The sequence below is a fragment of the Bolinopsis microptera genome, chromosome 9 (genome assembly GCF_026151205.1).
Source record: "Bolinopsis microptera isolate Bmic1 chromosome 9, MBARI_Bmic_1.0, whole genome shotgun sequence".
Lineage (NCBI taxonomy): Eukaryota > Metazoa > Ctenophora > Tentaculata > Lobata > Bolinopsidae > Bolinopsis > Bolinopsis microptera.
Window position 1 is genome coordinate 13149836 of NC_087080.1, and position 21995 is coordinate 13171830.

Here is a 21995-nt window from a genome sequence, read left to right on the forward strand (position 1 = left end):
TTACGTGCGCAATGAAATGTTTTACCAAGAGGCAAGAACACAATTTCCAACAGAGTGTAAATCAATTGTGTAACAATTGAATAGTGCGAAGTTTTAAAACGAATTGACCATCTGTAAAGTAGGTTATAGAACTCCTGACCCAACGAGTGTCAAGAGTTCTGTAACGTGCTTATGGTACGCCGTACGGCACAAGACAACAGTCTTGGGGGACATTGTCCAATTAATCTTAATTTTGGGGACCAATGTATGAATGTATAAGACGATTGATGCATGATAGAATATTTAAATCGGATATAACTGTTCTATATATTATCCATAAGTTAATTTTGAGACATTTAATAATATTAATAAAGACCGGTGCTCAAAACTGAAACTACTTCTACTTCATTTAACATTTAAGAGTGTACTCAGTATTCTCCCATGATCATAGTATAATGTATAAATGTCCGTTATGTAAAAGTTGTTCTCTCACTCTTGTTTACGCTAATATAATGTAACTTGCCCATGTAAGAACTACCCATGCGATAACTACATGTTATCGCATGGGTCCTACATTTAGGCTGTGATTAACAGGTAAATAGGGGTGTGATAACTCCTGATAGTGATATCCCACTGGTGTTAACAAATGTTGAATGCCGAACGAATGTTGTAATTAGGACTAACCTAGGTATGATATCTAACGAAGCAATGAAATATACAGAAAAGCAGATTAATTTCATTCATGGTAACTAAATAAACTGAAAGCTTTAGGATGTCACATCAGCATTTGTCGATGCAAGCGCAACAAATTCATAGCCAAATGATTATAACCAAAGCACATTTGATTAAACGAAGTTCTCACTGCAGTAATATAGTTCCTTATCAAAACAAGATAAGGATGCGTACTCTAGAAAGTTTGACTCTGGAATATTATATGTAGTAATATTATCGGTCATTATTTTTCGATGTAAATGCTGCGTTCGCTAGCATCATTTCGTAGATCATCGGAGAATGCATTTACATCACTGCTTGTCGTGTGATAACATGAGTTACATAACTCGTCAAACTCGTTATGTAACTCGTTTTATCCAACTCGTCAAACTCGTTGAATAAAACATGTTATCACACTCCAAGCAGTGATGTAACTGCTTACTCACCTTTTCATACGGGGAAACAGGTATCCCAGTGTCTCCCACCTTTCCCATCATCTGAATTGACGTTAGAACAAGCTGCTCCACAAACCAAGAATTAGTTTCTCTTTCTGTATTGCTTAACCAGGGAATGAGTGTATCAATCTGTCGGAGACAGGCCGAGTAAACAGAACTGATGACAGCGTCAAACACTCGGGGTCTGGTGTGGTTAGGTACTGCTTGAAGAGACGAGAAAACCTTCTCAAGGAAGAATCCTGCAATTAAAATAGTTTTTAGTTGGAAGCACCACGGCTATAAGCTCGACAGACAGGGCAAATAACTGTTAAAACTAAAAATAAATCATCGACGTTTGAGTCGTATTATCTCAGATTTGAGCAAATAAAATAATTTGAAAACAATGCTAGAGAGTGGGAAAGTTACCTAAATTAATGTCTTTGTTCTTCAATCTGTTAACTGAGTATTCAGCCTGCCACCAGCCATCACACAAGTTACGACAAAGAGCGTGCCCCATGTTATTCTCCCTCTTTACTTCTTCCAGCACGTGTAAGAAACCTGGTAAATAAGTCACGTGTAAAAACCTGGCGAATAAGTCACGTGTAAAAAACCTGGCGAATAAGTCACGTGTAAGAAACCTGGTAAATAAGTCACGTGTAAAAACCTGGTGAATAAGTCACGTGTAAAAACCTGGCGAATAAGTCACGTGTAAAAAATTTGGTGAATAAGTCACGTGTAAAAAATCTGGTCAATAAGTCATGGTTGTCAGGTTGTGACTTCATAGTTATGACCTTATTGTTGTGACCTCATGGTTATAAGACCATCATAACCATTGGTTATGATGTTCTTATAACTATCTTCTACAAAAGTATTGTAAATTTTCCTAACCTCAAGGTTGGCACCCAGGGCTGAAATTTAGAAATAACAAGAAAATTGTTACGAAAACTTAAGCACTTCCCAGTTCACATAGCATTTCATCTATACTTTTTAGAATTAAAAGTCTCATTTCAGGTGTGTGTAATTAGATATTAGATAAGTATTTGAATTGAAAACACGATATATTTTCATTTACAATTTGTCTTAACAAACCACTGCAGAAGACGTAAATAATTAAAATTGAACAGTCTTTATGATCAAACATGCCTAGTATTGTTAATGATTACGGAAATAAATATAATATTTAAATAATAAACTTGAAGGGCAGTTATAAGCAGTTTTTATCTCATCATTTCATCTTATCTTAGTGATCATGATCAGATTACCAAAAACTAGCTCACGTAACGTGAAGTGTCATATTTACAATTTAGAGTTTCTATTTCACTGATCTTCGCTTACTTGTGGCCCTTCGTTCACCAAAATAGTGGCGGCGGGTGTTACCTTTCCCGCGCACAAGACGTTTCTGAGATGAAAACATTTGCAAATATAGTCCAGAGATTTAACACAGCCCAGGACTCGCTGCCTGAATATAAGGTCCTGACAAAGAACAGCGAAGTCTAGCAGTGGAGACAGACGTAGCATCAGGATCACGAACTCTTCCCCTTCTCTATCCACTGATCCACTGAAACCAAGAGACTTTGGTGAGTTTTTAATTTTTATAGATAATATCTTTATCATATGTATTTTCAGTAAACATTGGCTAGCACTTCGGGCCAGTCCCCAATAAAAAAAGAAACTTTCGGATACCAAACACGACACACGTGTAGTCCAACTCCTCTATGCTATAAAAGTTGTCAATTTTGTGATACAGACTGAGGTTTCAGTGTATTTTCATAATTCCACGTACCTGTTAGCGGAGGACACGAAGAGCATACACACGTAGGGTATCATCACACAAATGTTGACTAGAGCAAGTAACGAGTTTAGCTTTAAATCTGCTGCATGAGTCTCAGCATTAACATAAAGTGATGTCTCTTTTCGTTGTTGCTGAAGAAGATTAACACGAGTTTTTCTAAAGTACAACTTGTTATAGCGATAGATTTTTCCAGAACCCCTTCAGCTCGAATCTCGACAGATAAAATCACGACGCGAAACCATAAGACGACATTTTCCCAAATCAGAACATTTAAGACTATTCTGGCAGGTAGTCACACTAACCTTGACAAGTTTGTCTCCGAAGAGACTGATATGACGAGCTTCCTTCTGGAGTACTGTGTCCTCTTTTTGAGCTGAAATATTAAAACATCATAACCGAGAACGTGAAAGACACATAACATCTTATTATACTTTGAAACACCAAGAAATAAACGATATTTCTAACGGTGGTTCAACCAATGCAACTATGTAGAGGGAACATTTAAAGATTACCTGAGTAAACTTTGAGGGTAAGAATGGCACTGAAGACACACGTGAAACCCAGTGATGTAGCGATGAGTATTAGAAGTGATGTATCGTGATTGTTGTTTCCATCTCTGGATATAAGTTAAGTAAGTAAACAAAATTATGACATTAACCATCGATTAAATTTCCAGGATCAATATATTAAATGACTATCCGCTTTTTAAACTTAGAATAAGTTTAGAATAAATCACATCGACAAACTCCAAACAGCTGTCACAAAAAGTCTTGCGACTGCGCACCTCATGAATGTGCAAGACAGTCTGCTGAACGAGAAGTTGAAATCTGTAGCAGTAGAGGCGGGAATTATCACATTAATCAGAGCAGGCACTCCCCATGACACCGACCAGAGGATAACGTTGTGTCTAAACTTGGGGTGCTCCAGCGGCATGAGCACTACAGCGAGGTACTGCAGGAGGGGTTATGATGAGGGGGAATGGTTTATAATGAGGGGGGCTAAGGGAGGGGTCTATTAATGAAGTTTCACTGTAGTCTGTAGTTCATTTTTATTTTATTTGTATCGGTATTTGAAAAATTTTTAAAAATGAAGAGAGAGGGAAATATAACCTGGTAAAACTGTGTGGCACATATAAAGCTGATACCGAGCACAACCAAGGTCACGTGAGCATATCCAGTAATCCAGCAAACTGGCTCAGACAAGATCCAGTCACCTCCTGGAGACAGAACCACGATCAGGTTGATGAGGCCGTCCAGGAACAGGGCTAGGCAGTTCTTCAGGACAATTTGTAGCCAGTACCTTAACAGTTATTGAAAAGATGATGTTTGGTTAAAGCTTTCGTGTATCAAAGAAATGTATCGTGTGTTAGATAAACCGCCATTGTGCCATGTTGCGCTTCAGCGCTTGTGTTACGTTTAAGCACACATCAGCGCTATTATTAGCACCATGTAAACATACAATGTGTCGGAACATTATGATGTAAAGTTATAAATTTATATTATTTAAAACTCTAGTCTCTACTTCAATACCTGTACTTTCCCCCATTTCCTGGAGACGTCTCCTTGACTAAGTTTAGGAGAACAAACATCCCCAGCGAGCAGCACAGTCCCCCAGCTGTCAGCACAATAATGAGGTACAGAGAGATAAACCCCGCTGATACCCCACTTCGAGCTTCACTCATCTTCACAACATGGCAGTGATATGGGAGACGAAGTGGTTGAGTTGGAGTTTGGTTTTTTTTCTGAGTGTTATTCCCGAGTTGTAACTTCTTGGAAGCGATACAATCAAAATAGAAGCAGTCGTTAAAAGAAGTGCACAAGTAACGGTGATATACACAAGTCTATCAGATAACTGAGAAAGTGATGTATTGCTGCTCCCCTGATATGATTAACAAAACACATTCTCTCAGTGTCACCATGGCAACCGTGCGTAACGAGGATAAGATGGACAAGTCACAATATTGTTATGAGCCGCAACCATTGAACTAATTTGTAGCCTAATCTTCATCGTCGTCAGTCTTATATATCTGTCAGAGGGGATTTGCTCAGCCTGTAAATCGGCTTGTATACAATTTGGCTAACAACCACAACAGCTTCAATTGAAATATAATACTTTAGATTTTGGGTGATAGTATATAGACTATAGAGGCTCATGTTACATCAAATTCAACATTAGCGTTGTAAATTGTGAAAGCAAGACGATTGAATGTGAAATATTAAAATAATAACAATACATAAATACTAAATAGTTCATATAATAGTTTTTCTTTCACAAGATGGTTTTATTGGTTTTTATTAGTTAGGGAAAAGTCTTCGCCACAATATAATTTTTAACCATTCGATCCAGTTTAAACTTTTGACCCTCAGTACAGATATTATGATTATGTTTTGTAAATGATTTAAGAAATCCTATAATAGGATTGCGGGGATCTTTCTTTACATAGATCTGATCGACCGATCACAAAATTGTAGGCCAACTCAAAGAGCAATCTTCTTCTAGAATCACTATTAAACATAATCAATCAGAACCGTTACCGGTTATACCCAAATAAGGGCTGAAAAGAAATCAGCTATGTAGAGGTAATGGAAAATCGGGATGAGTAAAGTTACTATAGTTCAACAGAGCAAAGTCGGCTTTATAAATATGGTAGAGCTTATCCGTAACCTCTGAGCCCAAGTCCTTGAGCCACTGTTTGGCGAACAGAGTGGATTTCTGGAAACGAGGATCGGATGATTTGTCGTAGGATCCCAGGAGGGGAGTATCAGTCGCGTTTATCCTACTCCAAACCTCTTGGCTGAGTCGAGTGGAATGTTCGAGAGGAACAATTAAGTCATACATCACGTGGGGGGTGCAAAGTGTTACGGTTTGACGGGCGAAATGTGCATCACATCTGTAACCCTCCTTCTTAATCAGATACTGGGCAAACTCTGCGAATGTTGGGTAAAGTTTTTCAACCAGTACTGGATCTGTTATACCTCTCATTTCCCGGATAATGTGCATCCCAATACCTCTGAAACTACCTCCTTGTGTGATTTCATTTGATAACTTGTCTCGAAATCCGGAAACCATCCTTGTCCACGGATTACGGACAACTACAAAACTGAATGCGTTCTCTAACTCTGTTTTTGTAACACGATTGTCATCCAGCATTTGTTTAATCCTACGATTTTTAGACATACGGCCGTGCACAAAAGCGACCCTGGAGGGGTCGATCTCTCTATCCATCAGTTCCCCCTCCGCTTCTAGCAAAGAAATTATCCAATTGGAACACCCCGTTTTAGGCGTTCCCGTAAAAATTGTGTTTATTTTTGGGAAAAAGTATGTTCTGATCGAGCACAGTTCCCAATGATTAGGAGGATCGTATCGGACGTTTAACAATGCCATGCTTTTGCTGAACTGAGCATGAGCCCACTCTTGGGACGGGGGTTCCAGGTTCAAGCTATCATCAGAGGGAGGACTGCCGGTTGAATAACTACTGGTTGAGGGACTGGTTGTTGAACTTGAAGAACTCGTGGTTGAATAACTGATGGTAGAAGAACTGCTGGCTGGATAACTGCTGGTTGTAGGTGTGCTGGTTGTACGGTTATTGCTGTCTTCATAAATTGTATTATTCTTTGCTATCAAGTCCTCGTCTGGTGAAGTTATGTCCTGACTCCACGTTTCTACCACAAGACCCACCGACAAATCCACGTTTGACTCTTTGATAAGACAAAAGAAGGCAATGACAGTTACAGAGATTATCAAAAGGACAAAAGTTTCCTTTTTGTGGTTAGCGAAAGCTTCTCGGACATCAAATTTCATCATTATGCCTTGGGATTAAGGAATTAGGGAATCAAAGTGTACCTTAAGAAGGGAATATCTAGTCTAACATAAATAAACAGTCACATTTGTGACTTCAACCATATATATGCTTATATGGTTGAAGATTTAACAGGTCGGTATTTTAAGATTAAACCAAATTAGGCTTGAAGTCATAGGAAAAATCAAATAATTTAAATATTTAAATCAAATAATTTAAGTATCTAATCATTATATTAAAATTCAGACACTCAACGAGTCAGAAGAGAACAAGCAGCTCAAATAATTAAATTCAGTCAACTAATAGCACAAGTAGCTTGGATAATTAAAGTTGGTCATCTGAAAATTGTACTCAGCTTTTTGTACAAATTGGAGCTTTTCCACTCATTTCGATGAGACTCGCCTTACACACACAATATGTGATGTTAGGTAGATCCGTTTATTGTCAATGTAATTGTATAGTTTAAAGGTACTGAAGAAAGGATTTACCGCATGGCACCCCAATATGATGTTAGAAACGTGATAATGTAAGTCACCTAGAGAACTCAGGTACCTGCAGTTGTAGGTTTATAACCTACCAAGACGTGCGCCGAGTTGGACTCGTCGACGGTCCTAATATATTTGGAACAAATATTTTACGAGTATCACCCGTTATATTATTAACCTTGCAGCCACTCGGAGCTTCAATTGAAGTAGAATACTTTAAGTGCAATACTTTTTATCATTGTGAGGCTCGGGTTACATGGAATTCCATATTTGCGATGACAATTAAAACACAGCTTAAACTCTTCTAGAGGAAATTCTCGATCAAATTTTTTCAAGCGCAGTGGATTATCAAAAGATCATTAGCTGTTTATTCCACCCTGACACAAAGCTCGAAATAAACGCAAAAGTAAACATATTAACAGTAGGATTGTCAAATCATCCTGCAATAACTTCAATATCCCCCGTTTCAAAAGATGATGTTCCAAGAGGCTCCTCGGCTTTTGGCTCGATGAAATCATCGTTCACTAGCTCTGCACCTTAAGTATTGTACTAAAATTAGTTTCAAAATAATGTCAATTGTACTAGAGCAGTCCATAAATAATTTGAGGAGCACTCTATTCCTATCTTCATCGCACTGAATCCCTAAAACTTTAACGTTTTCAATCACACACAATTCATATTGACATGTTTGCACAATGAAAAAGGGCAATTTACAGAACTTACCTTCTGGTATTTCCATGATGAATTCATCGTCAGGTAATTCAGATGCGGATACCACACAAGCAACTACAAGCAAAGATAGGACAATCACAAACAACCTCATCATACGAAGTTAAACGAAATACTTTGTAAATTGTGAAAGCAAGACGATTAAACGTTAAATATCAAAATAATTATAATACATAACTAGAACTAGTGTATAGTTTTCCTTTTTACAAGGTGGTTAACAAAAAGTCTTCACCAGAATATAACACACATAACACCGACACGAACAGGGATTATATTTCAACTTAATCCGCGGCGCGCGGGATTGTTATGAAAATAACTCCGATTTAGGTAGCACGAGGGGTTCAGTAGTGCAACGTTGCATGTTGGCGCCCCTCGTGCCCACAGCGCCCCTCTTTTGGTGTTCCCTCGCTTCTTAAACTAAATGGGTAAAATTGGAACTTACCAACTAGTCCAGCGTAGGTGAGTTTACCGTATCCAGGAATATCGTAAACCCCTCCACACCCGTCCACCCTTTCCTCCTCATCACACCTGTACAGAATGTAGTTCAGATCGTACAGATCCAGACTCGAACACACGATGTCCAGCTCCTGCGGGGAAGAAGAAGGATAAACTTTATATCTTCTTTTGTTATGCGTGAAAACTATGTATATTGTATGTATATGAAAACTGGATGTAAACTGAAAGTAAACACTAAAATAAATGTATGTTTCTCAGTAAACTAACCATAGCAAATGTATGCTTATCAAGGACATAGGAGTTGAAGTAGTTTAGAGCATGCTGGGCGAGTTTGCCAGGGTGAACAAGTATAGCTACCACACATCCTGTATATGAAGGAGAAACGAGATGATAAGTGCTAAATCATTGCTATACAATCTAACTTTGTATCTTTTATTTCTCCTGCATTATTCAATTGGATAAAACTAATGAAAATTAAATTAGTAAATCGAATAAGCTAATTATTAACACAAATTAGTTAATGCGCGGAACTGCCTACCTGGTGAGAGTACGAAAGAGAGTTCAAGTTTTTCCTCGCTTCTTGAGACTTTAACCATGTTGCTGGACTCGGGGTTCTCTCTAACGTTAACCTCTACCCTGGAGAATAGTTAAAATAATAAAATAGTAAAACTAAATATAATATACCTTTATTCCACAGGCAAGCTTGTTGATTTCATTTATTTAAGGCTTAATTACACTAATTGGCTAATTGGTATTCGTGTTCTCAACGTTTTTAATGGTTATTGGCTTATCAATGTGAATATTATGTTACACTGTCAAAGACTACTGAGAGGATGCATAAAATGGGGCACCGCAAAACAACTCATGGAATCCCCTACAAATTGTGGAAAATATCTTAAAAAGATTCAGTCGCCAAGACGAATTGTAGGTGTCGCGCGATAAGGATTTTTACTTTCGTGATAATGTTTACATTTATGAGAATTTTATCATTATATAGGAATCTCGCCAGATAATTGAACATTCCTTATTCCATGAAGATGTGTCGCAATTTAATTCTATGGACTAATGGACTATTATCTGTTAACAATTTCATCCATTTGTCAACTCTTTTCATTGATAAGTAGTCAAGGAATTTCATCTTATGGCTTTTGATTTGATTGGTTTTACTGAAAATTTCATGTGTAAATCTCATTTGATAAGTGGAATAAATAAATCATCCTTTGGTAAGTTATTCAATAACATGTATCACTACTGTAGATTAGTATTAGTATCACTGTAGAATCAAGATATTCGAGAATAAGTTTGGTGATTAGCATTTAGCGCGTGGACGAAAAAATAAATAAAAACTCGGTATTCGTCAGCATCGCACAGGAATTATCTACAAAAGTTTACGCCCATGACAAGTCTGCTCACATGATCATTATCTCTGTAAGATTTAATGTTTGCCTCGTACTGTGATCCTCCGGGTTGGTGCTGGTTCAACTGCTGAGCGTCCCAAACTTCTCAGAACCATTCCCCTGAACTTCTTGAATCGTACTGCATATATAATAGGGTTGAAGAGGACCTTAAGGGCTGTGAAGAGGAACTGGCTGACCACAACACGGTACCAATACAGTACTGGGTTCTGTTTTAAAAGGGTTTCCAACTCTAACCAATCAGCAGTGTCCAAGAAGAGCTGGAGGATGAGCAAGACAAAACAGGGCAAGTTACAAACAAGAAATACTGATGTAAATAAAGTTATCGTGACTGTCTCTTCCCGCGTGTCCTTCTCCCTGTGGTTCTTCTCTCCAGCTAACAGCACCACTGAAATCACCATGAAGCATACGAAGATAACCACAACCATCACCAGTGTTAACACAGGAAGGAGAAGGAGATAGTACACCCAGCTGTCACCTGGAGGAGCTACACCAGGTACCACAGTACAACTGCTATCATATGATCTGTACCTGAACTCCACCTCACCTGACCACGTGCACACAAACTGAACCGCTAGCAGCACTCCACCAAACAAGATACCCACCTTTATAACTGACAGCTTGTTGATCTTGTAGTGGGGGAGAAGCAGGGTGAGACACCGCGTTATTATTATCATCAGGACGCTGAACACGGAGACACGTTGAGAGAAGTAGAAGAGTATAGTCCAGATACCACAGAAGATGTGGCTGTTAAAAAGAGTTGGGGATCGTGTGTTAAAGAGGGATAGAGCCACGGGAAAGAGAATACAAGATAAGCAGATATCTGTAACACTGACGATAATGAGCAGAGTCAGATAGAGGGACTTGTTTCTGTTTTGACAGAAGTAGGTGAAGGCGGATAGATTTCCAGCCAGCCCTGCCAGCAAGCAGATCGTGATAATTGTTCCGATGATAATGTCAACTGTTGCGTCAAAAGAGTGACTGGTATTTTCACTGGTATGGAGGCATGTTATATAGACCACGTGCCTGGGAACACTCATTCTCTCCTCTGTTGAGCTGTCACACATATCTCCGAACACTCAATCTCTAACAGGGTTAATTAATTAATTAATTAATTATTTAATTCATGCTAGTGGAGTATATTTAGAGACATTAATAAATTAAGATAAATCCTCAAATATAAAGTACAAATAACAATTAATACAGTTTTTTTTAAATATAGATAGTCAACTGTGAACTGCAAATTATCTTGAAGATAACACTTCTGTGTCGCAGAATTACACAAAATTAGCATGTGAAACTATCAGACAAATAACTTTGCAACAATAAACAAAGTGTTTCGAACATGTGTATTGTGTAGTCAAACAACGAGAGATGCTAACTTACACATGGAAACGAGGTATCTCGAGGCGACCCGCTTCTGACCTGCTTGAGTCACGAGCGGGTCACATTATCGTTTTCATGTGTTATACATGACTATAACCATCAATCTTAAGATTGTACACTGGATTATATTGGGGCGACAGAGCTGCATAGTGCATCATTACTGACTTGTCGATTTCATATCAAATGTCAGCTACCGCTCATCACAGAGATGCTAATTTAAAGCAAAACACATTGTTATCACACGAGGGAGAGGATGACAATACAATATATTGTTAATACACAATTACACTGTTACATCTGGACTATTACCATCAATTATCATCTATCATAGATCACAACGTAAAGCTAGGAAAACATAATTGTGATCTTTAGGAGTTGGGGTTAGTTACACCTGCACGAGGAATGTTCCTTGTTGTGTTTGAAGGTACGGAATCACTCAGGTATGCGAATATTAATTTGTAACATGCCGTGGGAACACGTTAAACTCATTAAATAAGTTAAAAAGGGTAAATTCTTTGCGTTTACGAGTACATGTTCGGTATCTGTACCAAACTGTGTTACTTTATAAAGTAAGACAGAATAAACAGTTACAACTTACAAGCTTTCGGGAATGAGAGCTTGTTCATGTTGTAGCGCGGGGAAAACAGGTCCTATTATTATTATTGAATAAGTGCAAAAGAACATTTATAACATTTAAAGAAAATATTTTAGAATATTTTTTTTTCCGGACACGACATTAGCTATGCGAAGGAACAAAGTACTATGATGTCTCTATTTCAGTTTACTAAACTTTTCTTATATTGGTTATGAAATACTATAGTTCTGTATTGTACTTAAATTTCAGTAGAACTACGGATCAAGTTCCCCGGACCAGTTTATCTCCAAACACAGAATGACAGAATGGTTGTCGGAAGTAAATAAAGCTCATACGCCTTCTCGTAGATCAAAGTATTGAATAAAAAACGCTGTATCCTGAAAAATATTGCTTTTATAAACTATGAGAAAGTTTGGGAACAAGTTAAACGCATACCTCTTAATAAGACAAGATATATATAGGACCAGACTCATGATTAGTGAAGCCCACTGCCCAGGTAGTCTCAGTCTTAATGTAAAATTGTAGCTGCTTGGCTGCATCAAAGCAGCTATTAACTTATTAAATAAACTCGATGTATGCCATAGGATCAAAGCATGTTGTTGCAGATCAAAGTATCAAATATATAAATATACAAATAAATAGCAAAGGCGTACGGGGCTTTTGCAGAAGAGTAGCTAAGGACTTAGAAAAGTAATAATAGGTGTTTAAGTGATAGCTTTGGGTAGTAATAGATTTAATATAAGATATTGGGGGGAAGGGAGCTAATTATAAATAAATAATTGCATAATAAGGACATGTAGAATATTTAGTATAATATTTATTTAAAGATGTAGAATATTTACTTTTCCGGAGACAAGCCAACACGTGGTACTACTGACTAGATGAAGTAACAAAGGACAGTGATGTCTCTATTGAAGTTCACTGAAGATGATAAACTATGATTGTTATATCCAGTACACGTTGGGGAGCTTTTCTTAAAACCCGGCTCCTATAATCTCCCGCACTGTAATATAAGGCATATTCAACATACCATGCTTCCGAGCCAAGCACTGGCAATTACGCGTGCAATAACGTGCGAGGTCCGGTACAGTGGGAGTTCTTTATTTTTACTGTCAATCTGATATATTTTTAGAAATTAACTACACTAAGAGTAACTCTCCAGGCTGGCAGAAGATTATAACTACAACAAAGTTGAGTGCAGAAGGATGTAACTATAACAAGACAGGAGCCAATACCACTACAGATAAGTCACGTGATACATACCATTACCAGCATACCTAGATGATTACTAAGAAGAGACTCTTACCTACTACAAACCGATAATATCTTCATTGTGGTGCGGCTACTTACTCGGTCATGTCATTATCTGTACTGTTAATTATCTGAAGATGACAGTTGCTTGGCAACAGGTTTATGAAAATGACTAAGCGAGCAAGAACTGATTACATGAATAATGATTGGGCCGAATTTAATTAGTTTTCGCGTATTTTTGGTAAATCGTTATGCAAATTAATATCAATTAAAAGTCAATTCGATCTTTTAATGTATAATCGGCGAATGAACTGGACTCAAACTCTACTTATGAGAAATCAACAGACTATTGAGTATTAACAGCAGCACTATATTATCTAGATGCGCCTACTAAAGTACTACTAAGTAAGGTATCAGAAATCTCCTATGTTGCCCGATACAACTTATGAATAAGATTGAGCTGTTCTGAGATGATATATGTTGATTGTCTGATACAAAACTAAGGACCTTGCGATAAAAAGATCGCTCAATATAATCACGCGTAAATTTGAAATTTGGGATGAGGTATGGAGTAAACCTAATTAATCACTGAATATCAAGAAAATTTTGTAATACTCGGTGTTTCTTACCACGATTCATTATGAAAATTCAGCAATAGGTCGTGAAACATTGACAAATATTATGAGAATTCGCATAATATGCGATTTTTAATAAAATCACCAGTTTCTGTTACCAAGGACAGTTTTGAGCGCAAATTATATTGAAATTCTTACTCAAGGTTTACACAAATACAGACCAGGTGGTGATATAAAGTTTTCGCATCAAAATAGCAATGGGAGCAAAGTCTTTTTGGCCCTCTTTTTTGATATGTAATTTGTCGACCGGACAAAAATGACATATTATAACAAAACTTAGAACAAAAAAGACAAACAAAAGTGAAATGCTCAAATAATGAACAAATCCTTCCAGCTAACATGTCATTTTACTCAAAATGTGTTATTTATATCACTATTATTTATACGTACACTGTCAAATGAAAGGTGTTACTAGTTTGACTTTTAAACACACTTGATATAACAGTGCCAATGTTAAGGTTAAGCTCGGATCTTAAGATTTCTAGTTCAGCTAGTGGGTCATGTTCAATTTTAGCCTGTTGAATTGTTAAAATTGCGATCAATTTTGCACTAAAAATAGGACAGCAAAATCCGAAAACTACCATGCCGATTTAAATACGAATAATATAAGTCATGCGAGTACTCGGTTGAATTCTAATTTCTATTGGGTCCTGTTTGATTTGGTTCCTTCCGATTGGTTCCCATAAATACGATTAAATGCGACTTTTTGGGTGGGCAGTTAAGGGAAGTTCAGGTTAAAATCATATGGAGTATGTACTATGTGTCTGACGCTACTTTAAAAGTTAATACGCTTCATATTTAAAAATCATTACAAACATTTGGTTTGCTTCGGTTGAACAGATTAAATGAAAATCATGGTTATTAGTTGCAAACCTTAAAGGGGGGGGGGGGGGGGGGTTCACCCTGATTTTTTTGTGAAACTTAGTTTCGAGATAGCAGTTGACCAACAAACTAGGACCGGTGACCGAACTTTTGAGGGGGTCCCGGACCCCAACCGCCAAACGGTGCCTGCGGGGCAGCCACGCCCATATTTGATCCAAATTAGGCCCAATTTAGCCAAATACCCTGAACATGCCCAAAACCCAGATTTTAGGTGCTCTACTTGTAGCTAGTGGTCCCCTGAACTCGTATTTGAATTTTCATCAAGATTGGACAAAAAATGACTGAGTTATGAGCCAAAAACCATATGACCATATTTGGGCATACGCACCAAATTTGATCGATTTTGGCCCATAAATTGGTCAAATATCAATATTTTTGAATGAAACCAACTTTATATGGAAGATAAGCCTATACTACAGATTCTCTATGATTATCAGCTCAATATCTACCTAACTGTGGATTCTGTGTTCAAATAGTTGCAAAAAATGAACAAAATCGCCCATATCTCAGTTCGCGATATTTGCAAAACTGACTTCGCTCAAAACAATAGAACTCAATAGGGTTTCAATATTTTTTCATGAAATTTTCAGAATCAACGTAGAATCGCATTTCGACCTTAAGTTTTAATATGGAATTTTGAGTTAGGCCTTTAAAAAAATTGGCGGCCAAATTCTGAAATTTGCCGGGCATTTTTCAGAATTTGGCCGCCAAATTTTTTTAAAGGCCTAACTCAAAATTCCATATGAAAACTTAAGGTCGAAATGCGATTCTACGTTGATTCTGAAAATTTCATGTAAAAATATTGAAACCCTATTGAGTTCTATTGTTTTGAACGAAATCAGTTTCGCAAATATCGCGAACTGAGATATGGGCGATTTTGTTCATTTTTTGCAATTAATTGAACACAGAATCCACAGTTAGGTAGATATTGAGCTGATAATCATAGAGAATCTGTAGTATAGGCTTATCTTCCATATAAAGTTGGTTTCATTCAAAAATATTGATATTTGACCAATTTATGGGCCAAAATCGATCAAATTTGGTGCGTATGCCCAAATATGGTCATATGGTTTTTGGCTCATAACTCAGTCATTTTTTATCCAATCTTGATGAAAATTCATATACGAGTTCAGGGGACCACTAGCTACAAGTAGAGCACCTAAAATCTGGGTTTTGGGCATGTTCAGGGTATTTGGCTAAATTGGGCCTAATTTGGACCAAATATGGGCGTAGCTGCCCCGCGGGCACCGTTTGGCGGTTGGGGTCCGGGACCCCCTCAAAAGTTCGGTCACCGGTCCTAGTTTGTTGGTCAACTGCTATCTCGAAACCAAGTTTCACAAAAAATTCAGGGTGAACCCCCAGCCTTAAAGAGCACCTACCCGCAGAGACCGGTTATTAGTTGCAAACCTTAAGGAGCACCTACCCGCAGAGACCGGTTATTAGTTGCAAACCTTAAGGAGCACCTACCCGCAGAGACCGGTTATTAGTTGCAAACCTTAAGGAGCACCTACCCGCAGAGACCGGTTATTAGTTGCAAACCTTAAGGATCACCTACCCGCAGAGACCGGTTATTAGTTGCAAACCTTAAAGAGCACCTACCTGCAGAGACCGGTTATTAGTTGCAAACCTTAAGGAGCACCTACCCGCAGAGACCGGTTATTAGTTGCAAACCTTAAGGAGCACCTACCCGCAGAGACCGGTTATTAGTTGCAAACCTTAAGGAGCACCTACCCGCAGAGACCGGTTATTAGTTGCAAACCTTAAGAGCACCTACCCGCAGAGACCGGTTATTAGTTGCAAACCTTAAGGAGCACCTACCCGCAGAGACCGGTTATTAGTTGCAAACCTTAAGGAGCACCTACCCGCAGAGACCGGTTATTAGTTGCAAACCTTAAAGAGCACCTACCCGCAGAGACTGGTTATTAGTTGCAAACCTTAAAGAGCACCTACCTGCAGAGACCGGTTATTAGTTGCAAACCTTAAAGAGCACCTACCCGCAGAGACCGGTTATTAGTTACAAACCTTAAGGAGCACCTACCCGCAGAGACTGGTTATTAGTTGCAAACCTTAAAGAGCACCTACCTGCAGAGACCGGTTATTAGTTGCAAACCTTAAGGAGCACCTACCCGCAGAGACCGGTTATTAGTTGCAAACCTTAAGGAGCACCTACCTGCAGAGACCGGTTATTAGTTGCAAACCTTAAAGAGCACCTACCCGCAGAGACCGGTTATTAGTTGCAAACCTTAAGGAGCACCTACCCGCAGAGACCGGTCATTAGTTGCAAACCTTAAGGAGCACCTACCCGCAGAGACCGGTCATTAGTTGCAAACCTTAAGGAGCACCTACCCGCAGAGACCGGTTATTAGTTGCAAACCTTAAGGAGCACCTACCCGCAGAGACCGGTTATTAGTTACAAACCTTAAGGAGCACCTACCCACAGAGACCGGTTATTAATTGCAAACCTTAAGGAGCACCTACCCGCAGAGACCGGTTATTAGTTGCAAACCTTAAGGAGCACCTACCCGCAGAGACCGGTTATTAGTTACAAACCTTAAGGAGCACCTACCCGCAGAGACCGGTTATTAATTGCAAACCTTAAGGAGCACCTACCCGCAGAGACCGGTTATTAGTTGCAAACCTTAAGGAGCACCTACCCGCAGAGACCGGTTATTAGTTACAAACCTTAAGGAGCACCTACCCGCAGAGACCGGTTATTAGTTACAAACCTTAAGGAGCACCTACCCGCAGAGACCGGTTATTAGTTACAAACCTTAAGGAGCACCTACCCGCAGAGACCGGTTATTAGTTGCAAACCTTAAGGAGCACCTACCCGCAGAGACCGGTTATTAATTGCAAACCTTAAGGAGCACCTACCCGCAGAGACCGGTTATTAGTTGCAAACCTTAAGGAGCACCTACCCGCAGAGACCGGTTATCAACTCTTTGTGAGGATTGAAAGATCCTTTGCCTCGTATCTCTGTCTCCAATAACACGTCCACTTTATCACCTGATCCATTTACTCATCACTAGTATAAATATTCAAACATAGCTTATCCAAATATAAAATCTATTTTAAAAAGGGGCGAGTGAGGTCGGAGGAAGCTCACAGCAAAAAGCTTAACAAAACGAAAATTCATATTTTCCAATTTCTGTCCCATTTTCAAATATGAAAATTTCACAAATTGGATCGAATTTTTGCCAGCCAAAAAAAAAGTTCAATCTTCTCGATTTAGATGGCTAATGGACGTTCATATCCTAATATCTAAGCTCACGGAGAAATAAATAATGAGTTCTAATGATAAACAATTAAAAGTATTATTATTAAAACCAACCAGGTAGATTAACCGTATGTTCACTAGTCTTAGTAAAGGTATCACTCCAACAAGTTGCTATGACAACCAATACTTTGCTGCACGTTACTGGGTGATGTCTGGTTACTATGACTACATCTTCTGTTGCCTGGTCCACAAACGTCTGAAGTCAGGATTCAGTTATTGCAGGTTATCTACTTCTGAATAGTACTCAATCGTTATCAGTAATACTGTCAGTGGATTAACACATTTTAAATACAAACCTCAGAATATCCGTTGTCTTCAAGCCACTGGTGTAGTTTAATGAGAGCACGTTTTGCTGGCTTTATAGCATCTTCATGAGACTGTCTTACTCCTTGATACTGACGTTCCTACGGCGTAAAAATTACGGGAAAATTGGCTTTGATTTATAGTAAGTTATTATAAGTTAGACACGTCATGTAAATGAAACATTATCTAATTATTGGGGGAGATCCCCAATATGTTATATTGAGGCTCTGTAAAGTTTTAACAAACCTCCTGCACGACATGAATGTGGTGAGGTATTAGCTCGTCGTAACCACGGTTACTGCCAATACTGCACTTTGCTGCACACATCAAACCTGGGAATGATTTTTCGTTTTCAAATTGAAATTTTGAAAAAACGAGTGATTTAAATCAAGCACTCTTTTTTCATCTGATGCCACAAAATATTTAAATATCGGAAATTTTAATGACCTTTATTTGAATCTATTATCTATTGTACTGCAATAGCATGATAACAATACAAAGTGACGGTAGATAAAGTTACTATTGAATTGGGTGTTATCTCACCAGATAAAGCCAGAACATTGGGGAGGGGATGCTCATCAAAAGGGCACGGGTTATCGTGAGTTTGATCCATCAGCATAGCGTGAGGATGAGACGAAGCCATGCGTAGGGCCGGCAGAGAGTTCACAGCTTGGTCGGAGGGCAGGTTATTGATGAAACTGCCGCAAGGTTTGCTTTCTCCATAGTGGTGTATCAGATCTGCAAGTTGCCGAGGTGAACCAGACTTACTCAACTCTGAAATAGTTTGAGTTATTACATAAGTTAATCCTGCTCTGACAACTTAATATCTTCCTAGAAGACCGCCTTAACTAATCTTCATACAAATTTAACTGTTAACTATTAAGGAGTGACAGCTATTCGTTTAACTTGTTGATTATGAACTACACTAATATTTCTTGAGAATTACCTCTGACACAGGAGCTGATGCCCATTCTGTTGATGATCTCACAGTCCTTGTCCTCACATCCGGTGAACAGTTCTGCCACTACGTACAGGTTAGGACGGACACGGCGTGCCGCGCGCAACAGCTCTTCCCCTGAGTAGGAATTATTAGAAATGATTTTATGCAAATGAGCAGATTTTAAGAACAGGTTCTATGGTGTAATGGTTAGCACCTTGGACTTTGAATCCAAAGATCCGAGTTCGAGTCTCGGTAGAACCTCTTTTAATTTGAAAATTCATATCAATAAAGTCATGATCTCATCCTATTTAGATATCATATTCGTGTATACATAATTTGTTTCATGCACATGTTCATATGTTGCCGGTTGTTACGTGATATTCCAGTTCATTTTCTGGGATGTTTAGATGAAACGCTGATGATTTTATCTTCATCAAAATGGTGTTGTCACTTATCAAACATCAATCGTTGATTGATATCAAGAATTAATCCCAGAGCAAAATTAACTGTAACCAAGATTAAGAAGTAAAGAGTCTAAAAGATAGAAGACGATAAAAGTAAAATAACTGATTGAATTAAGAGTTACAATAAGAAGTTCATGGATAGTTCACACATACCAAGTACTAACATACCACAATACACATACCAACATACATACCAACATGTAAGACGGTGTTGTGGCAGTTGTCTATTCTGAATCCATGAAATAACTTTGCCATATCGCAGGTGTACCTAAATTATAAGACAATTGCAAATTTTATGAGATTTAGATATCTTAAAATTGTCTAATTTTAACCCGTATCCTCTCCTTAAAATGAGGACAAGATAAAGTTACTTAGTATTTAGTCGGCAGCTTTATTGAGTTACTTAAAGGTGATTACAGTAAACTAACTTTTCCATGTAATTCCAGAGCCAAGGAGCATCTTGTCTGGAGTTCCCAAATCGTAACTTTATACTATCACCCCAAATGACTATCTCTCGCTTTGTGTAAGCCTGAAATCAATCAGCTAATTTCACTAACATGACTAAGATACGAATTTAATACCATTTAATCTAATGGTCGAGTTCTCCAGTTTTGCAGTGATACTTACTACTCAGCATTCTATGATTAGTGAACAGTAAATTACCATGGTTTTGCTCATATCAGAAATACTTTCGCCGGTGGTCCAACCGTTGCAAGTTTTAATCCTCTCGGCATCAAGTCTGTCGTAGATATCTAGTTCTTTCTCCTTGTCAAATGAAATATCCGATATTTGGAAATACCTGGACATTTTGGAAATTAAATAATCGTAGTGAATGGTACGATGATTGGCAGGACAAAGCAATGTTTGATTTATGGGAATCAAAAGTCTCTATCACAGACTAAAATCGAGACTAGTTACCTTTCAACCAGAGGGACGTCTCCGAATTGATGTCTTGGACCGTTTTCATCAATAAATCGGTATTTCACATCACCGACTACAGCTGTGGTCACTTTACTGATGACATCCTGAGCGGCAGCTGGTGCTACGAACTCGTTAAAGAGACTAATCGCTGTTACAATCTGAGAATTCTGTTCTGGTATCGAGGTAATTTCACTGAAATAGTAACCATGTGATAGTTTGGTGAATTCCAGTCTACACTGTATATGTTATGAACGTACGTGATGCGCGCAAACGTCTACAAAATAAACTGAGCGCGATCCAAACTATTTTCAAGTAGACCCTTCTAGACACGTTGCCAGTTTACTAATAAAACCAGTTTTGACTAGTTGTTAATGTTTAAAACGGATAAAGCCGAATAACGCCTTAATTTAAGATTAGTCCAGGATTATTATAGCACTTTTCGAGTGAAAACCGGAAACATCACCTCAATTCTACAAAATATTGAAACCGTATAGCTTCACTTACCGATTGGAGAGGAAAGTTCTCAGAAACCCCCCATATCGACCCTGCCACCATACTCCGACTGTGAGTAGTCAACCTTCCACAACTGTTTCACTACATCATCAATATGCGATCTCTTCAAGATTGAATCTTTCAGTGAATCTGTGGTACTTTCTTTGGAGTTGAACATTTTGCCCGCGTCTATTTTGTAGAGTTGTTCCAGTTTACGTGATGTTTCCACCAGATGCTGTAAGCAAAGAAAAGATTTCATGACAGATTTTCAGAATTACTTCGATTTTTGGGAAAAACTTGAAAAACATAACGTAACATCCTACTTTTCAATATAAGTTGATACTTACACTGCTTAGTCTTTTGTAAAAGGAATGGAGGTTTGTTATCTCAGAACTATCTGATAGTGTGAAACTAAACTCGCGAATACTTCTGTCAATCTGAAAAAATTTAAGATAGCAATGCAGTTCTGCATTAAAAACTCATGCACTACTAGTGTTGATATCCAGTACAGGCAATTTGCTAGCGCAGCTTCATTGTTATGTTTCTACAACAGCACAATTCAAGTTACATTATAGCTCATCTCAGCGATTAACTGCTTCGTAAAACTCGCTGCACGATTATCATTAAGTTGTAAAAACAACTTTTGGGAGGAACAAAACATTTCAATTTAGAGATTTGAAAGTATGTAATAGAATATAACATACCAGATACGCGGGAATAAGGTTGGGTGTATTGTGTAGATTGTAATAGGACTCAGGATGTTCTAGAATATCTCTGTTGCCTGAAAATATACAATGAGGTGATTTGTAGTGTTGTAATTAGTTTAAAAGTTTTAAACTAATTACAACACTACAAATCTATTACTTTTATTGCGAACATGAGTATGACGTAAGAAATGTCGATACGTTATTAAGCTATTTTATTTCCATCAGAATCTGTCTCACTAAGTATTAGTAAGTATATTCAGAAACAATCAAAAATTTGAAACGAAAGGGACTATCAAATCATGAGACTCTATATTCTATAAAACTACACGAATCCACCAGATT

The 21995-nt window shown here is 38.1% G+C and overlaps 3 protein-coding genes and 1 non-coding gene across 4 annotated transcripts in view; 1 reads left to right on the plus strand and 3 right to left on the minus strand.

The window, feature by feature from the left end:
- LOC134821210 (glycogen debranching enzyme-like) overlaps positions 1-21995 on the minus strand; it is a 112489-nt gene that overhangs the window by 8866 nt on the left and 81628 nt on the right. The window contains exons 13-23 of the mRNA XM_063831904.1: positions 19076-19204; positions 18673-18903; positions 18376-18461; positions 18123-18230; positions 17881-18022; positions 17468-17555; positions 8924-9021; positions 8653-8750; positions 8372-8516; positions 1551-1682; positions 1137-1384 (exon numbers count right to left, since the gene is read on the minus strand). Coding sequence (XP_063687974.1) covers positions 1137-1384; positions 1551-1682; positions 8372-8516; positions 8653-8750; positions 8924-9021; positions 17468-17555; positions 17881-18022; positions 18123-18230; positions 18376-18461; positions 18673-18903; positions 19076-19204 — 1505 coding nt within the window. The remainder of the gene's footprint in view (positions 1-1136; positions 1385-1550; positions 1683-8371; positions 8517-8652; positions 8751-8923; positions 9022-17467; positions 17556-17880; positions 18023-18122; positions 18231-18375; positions 18462-18672; positions 18904-19075; positions 19205-21995) is intronic.
- On the minus strand, positions 2133-5130 carry LOC134821215 (uncharacterized). Its single transcript, XM_063831913.1, has 7 exons — positions 4446-5130; positions 4026-4215; positions 3701-3867; positions 3429-3532; positions 3219-3289; positions 2908-3047; positions 2133-2682 (listed from the first exon to the last, which is right to left on the minus strand). Exons 1-7 carry the CDS (start codon positions 4595-4597, stop codon positions 2442-2444), a joined length of 1065 nt encoding a protein of 354 aa, XP_063687983.1. The 5' UTR covers positions 4598-5130; the 3' UTR covers positions 2133-2441.
- On the minus strand, positions 5482-6729 carry LOC134821214 (carbohydrate sulfotransferase 11-like). The gene has a single exon (XM_063831912.1). The coding sequence runs from the start codon at positions 6718-6720 to the stop codon at positions 5482-5484; it is 1239 nt and encodes a 412-aa protein (XP_063687982.1). The 5' UTR covers positions 6721-6729.
- Positions 19259-19330, plus strand: Trnaq-uug (transfer RNA glutamine (anticodon UUG)). The gene has a single exon. It is a non-coding gene; the product is annotated as a tRNA-Gln (tRNA).